At 42.0% G+C, this 11,467-nt stretch overlaps 1 protein-coding gene across 2 annotated transcripts in view; it reads left to right on the top strand.

Moving 5' to 3' along the window:
* LOC124005065 (chloride channel protein 2-like) overlaps nt 1-7,727 on the top strand; it is a 168,358-nt gene extending 160,631 nt beyond the window's left edge. For both annotated transcript variants that reach the window (XM_046313973.1, XM_046313974.1), the window contains 2 exons: nt 884-970; nt 6,508-7,727. In XM_046313973.1, the coding sequence (XP_046169929.1) occupies nt 884-970; nt 6,508-6,717 (297 nt within the window). In that variant the 3' untranslated portion in view covers nt 6,718-7,727. The remainder of the gene's footprint in view (nt 1-883; nt 971-6,507) is intronic.
* The last annotated feature ends 3,740 nt before the right edge of the window (nt 7,728-11,467 follow it).

Here is an 11,467-nt window from a genome sequence, read left to right on the forward strand (position 1 = left end):
CTTTTCACTGTGGGCACATTGTCATATTTATCGTTATTGCATCAATTCAGACAATTTATTGCCATATTCATTTTTGTCCCAGATTGTCTGTGTGTGTTTGTGTGAGAGAGACTTATAAACATTGGTGTTTGTTCTCTTGCGTCTATCAGTCTGGGTAATGTGTATTCCATGCTGTTTTATGTGTTTGTTTCCTGGAACATTGTAATGGTTAACTCCTATTGCATTAAATATTGAAATAACAATAAGGTTATTCTATTTCCTGTGATTTGGGTTTAGGCTCAAGCTGCTGTCTGTGTGGTTCACTTGAGGTTCTAGCAGCTTACAGTATCAGTAGGGATGTTGTACCTTTCACAACAATCTAGCTCAGTGGTGCTCAAACACCCGATTAGGCTAATCAAGGTGATTACTTTTGATGACTTGCTGATTTACTTCATTATTTGAATGAGGAAGGAGCTTGTACACCATTCAGCTCTCCAGTGACCACTGAGCTGACTGTTCTAATGCACTAACTGCTGTAGTTTAATAGCTGCTTTCAGATGTTTACTGTTTTGTGATTCAGAAGGGCCTCCATATGAATGTCAAAAGGGAATCTATGATTCTAAGTGCTCTAGATGTTGGTTCTAAGTGTTCTAAATGTGGGTTCTAAGTGTATTGTTCTTTATGTCTATAAAGGAGTGTCAAAAGGAAATATATGGTTGGTTGTGTTCTAGATGTTGGTTCTACCAGTTTAAGTTGTTCGTTCCAAGTATTCTAAATGTTCTTTCTAAGAGTTCTAGATATTGATTCTAACAGTTCTAGCTGTTCTATATATTGGTTCTAAGTGTTCTAGCAGTTGGTTCTGTTCTGGATGTGGGTTCTAAGTGTGTTGTTCTCTTGTCCCCAGACCCACACCATCTTTTCTCTGCTGGGGTTGGACCATGCCTACGTCACCAGCATTGGACGACTCATCGGAGTGGTGTCCCTCAAAGAAGTGAGTGACACAGATCACCTGGGGTTGTGCACATCAACATGGCACTGTCCCATCATCATCATCGATTACAACATCACAACAGCCACCATTTTCATAGACCTCTCCATCATCGTCATCTTTCTCACTGTCACAATCATCAGCATATCATGACGTTATGACTGTAACTACTGTTCACTGAAGGAGGGATATATCAGTACAACATACTATGGGGGATTCACTCTCTTGCAACTTTGGTTGAATGAACTAAAATCAGGCCTGAGAAGGCCAATGAAAGCCCCGCCTTCCACAGGTGATAATAGTGAGGCTCGGATTCATTCCTTCAATTTAATACTGCTTTTCACCGAGCCCAGGAACATGTGGTGTGGGGACAAACAGGTGCTGTACCTTGTTTCCCTCCTTCAGGGAACAGTAGTTATAGTCATAACGTTACGTTCTCTTTTCATTCAACGCCCAGGAACATGTGGTGTGGGGACAAACAGGTGCTGTACCTCGTTTCCCTCCTTCAGGGAACAGTAGTTATAGTCATAACGTTATGTTCTCTTTTCATTCAATGTCGGTACAAAATACTGTGAGAAAATGGAATCCTGACCCCGACAGATTTCATTGTCCTTGTGACTTTGTGTTGTACCGAAGTTGACTGACTCAAAGGGAACGGTCACCACCATCACACACAGTCAGCATTAATGAGCTCTGCTCTTTCCGGCCCTTCAATTGGTGACAGACAGCAAGACGAATTACTGGTTAATGTTCCTTGCAGTCTCTCCTCTCACTGTCTCTTGTTATTTCTCTCTTGCTCTCTCTTCACAAACAAAACAGGCAGAAGCATGCTGTCTTTGTAAATTGGCTAGGAAACAGGAGATTGTTGCTAAGCACAGTGTTGTTCCACTGGCTGACATTTAGGCCTTTTGTTTGGTGTTAGACAAGCAGACAAAAACAGCAGTGAGACGAGCTTCTCCTTGCCTCGTCTCCTCGCCTTGCTTCTTCAATCAATCAATCAAATATATTTATAAAGGTCTTTGTACATCAGCAGTTGTCACAAAGTGCTGTACAGAAACCCAGCATAAAACCCCAAACAGCAAGCAATGCAGATGTAGAAGCACAGTGGCTAGGAAAAACTCCCTAGAAAGACAGGAACCTAGAAAGGAGGAGGAACCAGGCTCTGAGGGGTGGCCAGTCCTCTTCTGGCTGTGCCGGGTGGAGATTATAAGAGTACATGGCCATTTAAGGCCAGATTGTTCTTCAAGATGTTCAAATGTTCATCGATGACCAGCAGGGTCATATGCAGCAGTACTTTCTCTGTCACACAGTACTGCTGTATCTCAGCTCTCCTTATACCTCCTAATAACTAGATATACAGGGGAGGCTGTGTTTGTGTGTGTTTAGAAACAGCTGTTGGTCAGACGTCTGTCATGGTTGGGGAAGGATAGGGATGGAGTGTGTGGCATGACATCTGATCAGGGCTATTGTTAGGGGTGATAAATGTTGACTTCCATAACCATAAAATGTGGTCATTTTTACTTTATTATAGGCTTGGGCAGTATGCATATTGTCATATCTTCATACTGACCTTGTGCAATACCAGGATATTCAGTAATACCTGCACTGAACACAATGGGAGCAATTTTCGAACCACACTGAGCTTTTGTAATCCGAAGGTTAGAAATGCTAACAAGTACATGTCAAATCCTATAGAGAATGCTAACTAAATGCTAACAAATACTTTAGTCTCTGACCTAATGTATTTGCAGGACAGACAACCCAGCCCATAAGGTTATTCTAGTAACAAAAATATGCTATTCAGATTTTGCTGCACAGACCAAACAAATATTAGACTGCAAAGAACAAAGAGCATCAAAGGAGAAGATTGTGGACTACAGGAAAAGGAGGGCCCCCATTCACATCGACAGGACTGTAGTGGAGCGGGTCGAGAGTTCCTTGGTGTCCACATCACCAACAACCTAACATGGTTCAAACACACCAGGAAAGTTGTGAAGAGGGTACGGCGACATGGTATGGGTCAGGAGACATGGTATGGGTACCCAGATCCTCAAAGTTCTACAGCTGCACTACCGATAGCATCCTGACCGGTTGCATCACCGCCTGGTATGGCAACTGCTCGGCATCTGACCGTAAGGTGCTACAGAGGGTAGTGTGTACATCACTGGGACCAAGCTTCCTGCCATGTAGGACACACCTACTCCTTCTTAGTCAAATAGCCCTTACACAGGGCTGTCCTGTTGTAAAACAAATTATAGTCCCACTAAGCACAAACCAGATGGGATGGCGTATCGCTGCAGAATGCTGTGGTAGCCATGCTGGTTAAGTGTGCCTTGAATTCTAAATAAATCACTAACAAGTGTCACCAGCAAATCACCATCACACCACCTCCTCCATGCTTCACGGTGGGAACCACACAAATCAAATCAAAGTTTATTTGTCACGTGCACTGAATACAATTTCACCTTACAGTGAAATGCTTACTTACAGGCTCTAACCAATAGTGCAAAAAAAGGTATTAGGTGAACAATAGGTAAGTAAAGAAATAAAAACAACAGTAAAAAGACAGTAGCGAGGCTATAAAAGTAGCAAGGCTACATACAGACACTGGTTAGTCAGGCTGATTGAGGTAGTATGTACATGTAGATATGGTTAAAGTGACTGCATATATGATGAACAGAGAGTAGCAGTAACGTAAAAGAGGTGTTTGCTGGTGGTGGGACACAATGCAGATAGACCGGTTAGCCAATGTGCAGGAGCACTCGTTGGTCGGGCCAATTGAGGTAGTATGTACATGAATGTATAGTTAAAGTGACTATGTATATATGATAAACAGAGAGTAGCAGCAGTGTAAAAGAGGGGTTTGGGTGGAGGGGGCACAATGCAAATAGTAATTTGATTACCTGTTCAGGAGTCTTTTGGCTTGGGGGAAAAACCTGTTGAGAAGCCTTTTTGTCATAGACTTGGCACTCCGGTACTGCTTGCCATGCTGTAGTAAAGAGAACAGTCTATGGCTGGGGTCTGACAATTTTTAGGGCCTTCCTCTGACACCGCATGGTGTAGAGGTCCTGCATGGCAGGCAGCTTAGCCCCAGTGATGTACTGGGCCGTACGGACTACCCTTTGTAGTGCCTTGCGGTCAGAGGCCGAGCAGTTGCCGTACCAGGCTGAACGCATTGAGGAAAGAAATTCCACAAATTAACTTTTAACAAGGCACACCTGTTAATTTAAATGTGTTCCAGGTGACTACCTCATGAAGCTGGTTGAGAGAATGCCAAGAGTGTGCAAAGCTGTCATCAAGGCAAAGGGTGGCTACTTTTATTGAAACTCAAATATAAAATGTATTTTGATTTGTTTAACACTTTTTTGGTTACTACATGATTCCATATGTGTTATTTCATTGTTTTGATGTCTTCACTATTATTCTACAATGTAGAAAATAGTCTAAATTAAGAAAAACCTTTGAATGAGAAGTTGTGTCCAAACGTTTGACTGGTACTATATATACTAGGCTGTGTCAGAGGAAGGAAAAATCGTCAAAGACTCTGGTCACACAAGTCATAGACTGTTCTCTCTGCTTCCGCAGGGCAAGACTGCTGAACAATTAATCAAATGGCCAACCAGACTATTTCCATTGACACCCCCCTTCTTTGTTTCTACACTGCTGCTACTCGCTGTTTATTATGTATGCATGGTCACTTTACTCCTGCCCTCATGTACACTGCTGCTACTCGCTGTTTATTATGTATGCATGGTCACTTTACCCCTGCCCTCATGTACACTGCTGCTACTCGCTGTTTATTATGTATGCATGGTCACTTTACCCCTGCCCTCATGTACACTGCTGCTACTCGCTGTTTATTATGTATGCATGGTCACTTTACCCCTGCCCTCATGTACACTGCTGCTACTCGCTGTTTATTATGTATGCATGGTCACTTTACCCCTGCCCTCATGTACACTGCTGCTACTCGCTGTTTATTATGTATGCATGGTCACTTTACCCCTGCCCTCATGTACACTGCTGCTACTCGCTGTTTATTATGTATGCATGGTCACTTTACCCCTGCCCTCATGTACACTGCTGCTACTCGCTGTTTATTATGTATGCATGGTCACTTTACCCCTGCCCTCATGTACACTGCTGCTACTCGCTGTTTATTATGTATGCATGGTCACTTTACCCCTGCCCTCATGTACACTGCTGCTACTCGCTGTTTATTATGTATGCATGGTCACTTTACCCCTGCCCTCATGTACACTGCTGCTACTTGCTGTTTATTATGTATGCATGGTCACTTTACCCCTGCCCTCATGTACACTGCTGCTACTTGCTGTTTATTATGTATGCATGGTCACTTTACCCCTGCCCTCATGTACACTGCTGCTACTCGCTGTTTATTATGTATGCATGGTCACTTTACCCCTGCCCTCATGTACACTGCTGCTACTCGCTGTTTATTATGTATGCATGGTCACTTTACCCCTGCCCTCATGTACACTGCTGCTACTCGCTGTTTATTATGTATGCATAGTCACTTTACCCCTGCCCTCATGTACAAATGACTTCAACTAACCTGTATCCCCGCACATTGACTCGGTACCGGTACCCCCTGTATATAGTCTCATTATTATTATTATTCTATTGTGTTACTTTTATATTTTCTTAACTGATTTGTTGGTTAAGGGTTTGTAAGTAAGCATTTCACAGTAAGTTCTACACCTGTTGTATTTGGCGCATGTGACAAATACAATTTGATTTGGGAAGCTTAATTTTGGAAGAAGCTAAACACTTAGCTAGAAAGCTAACTAGCTACTAAATTAGCAAACCAAGTGCACAACTGCAGAGCATTTAACACATTTTAGACACTTCATATTTATAAGATATCTAGCTGGCAAACATTTAGTTGTGGATTCCCTACTGTAACTAGATCATCTGGTGCATGTTGCACAGCAGAGAGTGACTCTTGTCGTTGTGTACTCGTAAAGTAAACGGAACAACCGGTAAGCTTCATAATGAAAAACTGTGACCGGTGAAATGAGAAACGCAATCGTTATCTCTTAACATATTGCATAAGATGACTGCAGGTATTTGCTTAACAAGTAACTAGAAATATGAAGGAAAAAAAGTATTACTTCAAATAAATAGTTTCAACGGTATTGACTGTAATGAAAAAACATCCCGTAGCCATTTCCAAATACCCCAGTATATGGCCCAAGACTACTTTATTACCATGGTAGCAGATCCACACGCCCTATATTATCACCTGTGATATTGCCATGGTTAAACCTCACCATTCTGCTTTGGTCTACACAAAAGGGGGAACCCTAGTCAGTTGTTCAACTGAATGCCTTCGACTGAAATGTGTCTTCCGCATTTAACCCAACTGTCCTCTCTGATACAAAGCCTTAATTATTTTCAATCCCAAATTGACTGGTACTCCATAACTGTGACCCGTAGTGTTCAGGCTAGTGGTCTCTTTTGGATTGGGAAAGTCTCTTGGCCTTTGTTGACTGATTCTTCCTGTATAATCTCTGTAGCTGCGGAAGGCCATCGAGGGGTCTGTGGCAGTGAAGGGGGTGAAAGTGCGCCCCCCTCTGTCCAGTTTCCGGGACAGTGGCACCAGCGGCAGCAGCAGCAGCAATAGCGAGAACGAAGCCACAGAGCTCCACAAGCTGTGGGACCGTCACAAATCCATGTCCCTCCCCCGGGAGCACCTGGCCTCCGACTCTGACGAGAAGTTCCAGTGAGGGGGATGGGGACAGATTTTTGGGAGAGGTATATTGGATGGGGATTGGGACAGGTTAATGTAGACAGGTATATTACCGAGGAGTAGGATGAGCGTTGATCCCCCCCCCCCCCACCCACTTAAAAACCACTACCGATGCTGCAACCTCATAGCTTGGATCAATATTTAATTCTGGAATATAGAGTTCTCGCTTCCTCTTCTTCCTCTCCTAACCTTCCTCTCCATCCCTTTCTCCTTTACCCCTCCTCCTGGTTGGCCTTTGGGCCCTACACTTACTCAGCTCTTATGGAGGAGGGATTGACTCACCACAGACTGGACCCTGCTCTCCACTAGGCTTGAGGGGGGGCCCACAACAGAATAGATCTGTGTGTTAGGGAGGGGAGAGGAGTTAAGGTGTCACTGCTTAACAAAGTTTGTCAGAACAAAATGTATAGAGTGTGTTTTGACTGTAAAAGGGATTGCATTTTCTTTTTTTGCCTAATTTGGTATTGGTGAGGAAATGTTCAGTTTGTTTGCATTTTGTGGACCTGTAAACGTTTCTGTAAACCAGTCTTCCATATGCAGACGGTTCAACAGTGACAAGCAGATAGACTTGTGTACCGGTATGGATGTGAGTGTATGTATTGAGTGCATGGACGCATTGGTTGGTATGTATTTACACGAAGAAAGTAGTGAAACCAACCACCTGCTTTAATTCCTTTGTGATTTGAATCTTCTTATCAGACACATTTCAGTCTTATCATTTCAGCAGTGTTCTAGTTTGTTCCCATCTGTTTTAGTGACCTGGAAATAAGTAACCTAGTGGTTAGATCATTGGGCCAGTAACCGAAAGGTCCCTGGTTCGAATATCCGAGGCAACTAGGTGAAAAGTCTGTATCTTTGAGCAACACTTAACCCTAATTTGCTCCAGGCGTGCCGTACTACTATGGCTGACCCGGTAAAACAACACATATCCCTGCAACTATCTGGTGTGTATGTATGTGACAATAAAATGTCTTTTTTTTCACCTTGCCTCTGTAGAGAGAACCACATACTGTTCTGTCTTCACCACTCTTTCTTTCAGTCCTCTCCCTCTACCCCTATTATTTTCTGTGTTACATTAGTGCTTTAGTCTGGGTGAGAGAATAGTCTACTCTATGCAGATGTACAGATGTACAGTATGTATGTATGTATGGTGAAAGCATGTGTTAACATTTACCTCTCAGCATGCTTCAACACACATGCTGTGCACTCCTTTAAGAAAACACGGCCTCAAACACACACAGGTTTTATTAAGAGCCAGTCCAAGAGAAGAGAGCTTTCTCTAGATGTGGCTCTTAATAAGCCTGACTGAGTATGTTGGGCTAGGGAGAGAGGAGGAGAGGAAGAAGGAGAGGGGGAAGATGGAGATTGAATGGAAGAAAGAAAGCATTTTCTGTTATCTAATCTGCTGTGTTAGGGAGTTTTCTTCAATAGAATCCAGGGTAGCTTTCTGGTTGGCCAACTTCACATCCCCACCATTGGTGATATAAGCTCCATACTGCACAAGCCCAGTGTGCAGCTTCCAATCAGATCACATACACTCCCTTATTGAATTGTCGGTAAAAAAAAGTAAGTATGGCCACTACTCGTTTTCTTTCAGTCTCTCACTCTCTCATTCCCTCTCTCTCTCTCACTCTGATTGATTAACAGGCAGGGGTCATTTTGAGGCTTTCTTCCTCCCTCCTTTGTAATGTTTGCACTGAAAGGCCTGATGCCTCTGAAAAGGACTGAGCAGAGTCACTTCCTGTGTCAAACACTCGTTCCACCTGCAATGGTTGTTATTTGGATTTACTGTTTTCACCCAGCAATATCATAATTTCTGCTCACATACGCAAACTCAGAGTATCTAACTGTGGTTATACACATTCAGACTCCTTACTCATTGCCACATTGGTTAAAGGACACACACACACACACGCACACTAACATTTTCACAGACTGACATGCCCATCCTCACACGCAGAGAGACACACTCACACACCTTGAGTGACAGCATGGCTTTGCATGAAAGAGTGCATGTTGAAGGCTGTGTTTTCATATTGTTAGAACTATGACCAACAGAATAAATGATAAATATACTGTTGTGTATACAGGGTTGGATAGGTTACTTTCTAAGTGTAACTCTGGGTGTATATCATTTTAATGGACAATGTCAATATGCTGATGGCTATTTTGTTGAATGTTTTTATTCTCACTTATTTTGCATCTTTTCTCATTGCATTAGTTTTGATCTAGGTTTGATTCATTCATTCATACAATGAGCTTTAATCATGGCTTATTTTGGAAAAGGAGATGGGCTTTTTGGGGAATGTGTGGATTTAAGACTTTGCTATATGTTTACAGATTTAACATCATTGCTGTAATACATGATTGTTAATTTAAAATCGAACTGATCTACATTGCTATCTATGCAACTGCAACTTCCTGCAACTCCTTTTTAGTTGTTGTTGCGTATTGCTCTTCCCTGTCTGATTGTTATAAAAAGGTCCAATGTTCAATGTTTTTCCAGCCTTGCAGCATGTACCCAACTTTTCTACAATGTTTATGTATGTCATTTGTATAATGGAAGTAACACTATAACGCTAGCAGAATGAGACCCACTACCTGAGGTAACAGGAACAGCGTTTATAGAATGTTTAAAGGACCCATGGGTGTTCTCGGTGGTCTGTATGACATCGTCATTTCACAAGTGCCTACATCATCCTGGCCCCTGCATGGTAACAGGGGTAGGATAGGTTTTCTCTGCAAATGAGTTTTTAAGGGATAGAGATGACTACCCATGTCCCTGCATATATATATATATATATACGATGTGTCAGTACAGTGTGCAATTACAGTGTGCAACCATGACAACTCTCCGTTGTCAGTCCCCAAGCTTGCCAAAGGGACCAGAGAAAATGCACGTTTCATTTGCTTTGGTGTTTGTATTTTTCAGATGGGTTTTTCATTATTTTGCGTTTCTCTGAAGTCATTCTATCCTTATTTCCTTTTCTGTTCTCTATGGCATCATTTACTACAAGATAGATATTTTAGGGCAGGCGCATATTTATTAATAGGTATTAATCAAAATAGAAGAATCTGATTTGTTAGTTTTTTAATTATTTCCATTTGAATGATTAGGTAATCAACTTGTGCAATAATGATTGTTCATCTCACTTTCTAACCAGATTTTAATATATGACTTGACATGAATGCAAGAACCTTATTTTTGTAAAGAAATTAAAAAATGTTAAACAATATGTATGTTATGACACACACTGTCTGTTTGGTCCCAGGCCATTTCTGGATTCTGCTGCTTGTACTGTCTCTGTCTGACTCTGGACTGTATGATGTGTTATAGGCCCACTATGGAAACTCACTGGGGTCAAACCAGCCAGAGTTTAACAAGTCCAGTGCTATTTTTCACAATTTGTTTTTATATCAGGGATGAATAAAGACATTTTTAACAAATGGGAGTCTGGAATCTTCTTTTACCTCACCCCTCTTTTTCTCTCATCCCCCTCTCCTCCCAGAAGCTGTAGAACAGCAACTGTTTTTTTCTCTTTCTGTTTTTCTATCCCTCTGGACTGTGTTTGTTGTTTAAAAAAATCTGTTTTTCTGAGTGAAATGCCATCTGTACTGAAATGGGCAGATAAATGCTTAATTATAGCTAAATGGGTTAATTTGTTACGGTGTGAAAAGTATACCTCTCTCCCTGTGGAGCCTAGCGTCTGTGTTCCAGACAGCTGTGCTGTAGAGTAGGGTGTGTTTTAAACTGCCCCGTCCCTGCTGTTCCAGATGAGATAACAGGCCGTCTCTGATGCCTTTTTGTTCTGGATTATGTCACCGTGTAATCTGTAATCCCTGTAATCTGACCAACACTCAACACTGCAATCTGAGATGAGACCTAACACTGCCCAATCCTGTTAGAGATTTCAATTATTCATGTCTGTCTGTCTGTGTGTGAGAGACAGAGTATGTGTATGATGGAGAGAAAATTGTACAAAACAAAACTTCTTTTTTTTTACCTATCTTCTGTAATTTATTGGCATACAAGCCATTTGTATTGTGGTGGTGCCGGTGCTAGTTCTTGACAGTGGTGGTGCTAGTTCTTGGAACAGTTTTACACATGCTCAACACAACCACTTTCAGTTTCATCTCCTGTCCCAGGCGATGTGGACTTCATATTGATTAATAATAAATGAAGGTGTCACAGTAAAAGTCTGTCTCCCCAGATTGGCAGAGAGTGAGGAGGATACAAGGGGGGGACTATTTTAACTGTGACTCATAGTCAAGCAGGCAGAATGATGTAATTGCTGCAACAAAAAAAAGTGCAGAGGGCTCTATGAAGAAAGTTTCCCTGAGCAAACTAAACTCCGTCTGACTTACGACTGATACTGTGTGAGCGAGAGGCTAGGAGAATGCTGAGAGGGGATGACAAGCATGAGATTTATTTTTGCTTCTCTTAAAACTTGTCAGACCAATTATCATCCAAGATACTACTGGCTCTATGGTTCTGGGCAAGTATTCTTTGTCAGGAAATATGCAATAAATAGCTAGTCACTTATTCATGAACAGAGCTCTATGTCAGGTCTACCCAGTGTGTTCAGTATTTTTTTTGGGGGGGGGGGTCTATCTGTAACCTGGCATGAATGTTTCTTTGACCAGGATGTGCGGTGTATGTTACAAACCAAACCCCAGGTCACTTACTTTAATATGGTGCAATGTTAATGATACCTTTTTTTAATGCA

The sequence above is a fragment of the Oncorhynchus gorbuscha genome, linkage group LG19 (assembly GCF_021184085.1).
Source record: "Oncorhynchus gorbuscha isolate QuinsamMale2020 ecotype Even-year linkage group LG19, OgorEven_v1.0, whole genome shotgun sequence".
Classification (NCBI taxonomy): domain Eukaryota; kingdom Metazoa; phylum Chordata; class Actinopteri; order Salmoniformes; family Salmonidae; genus Oncorhynchus; species Oncorhynchus gorbuscha.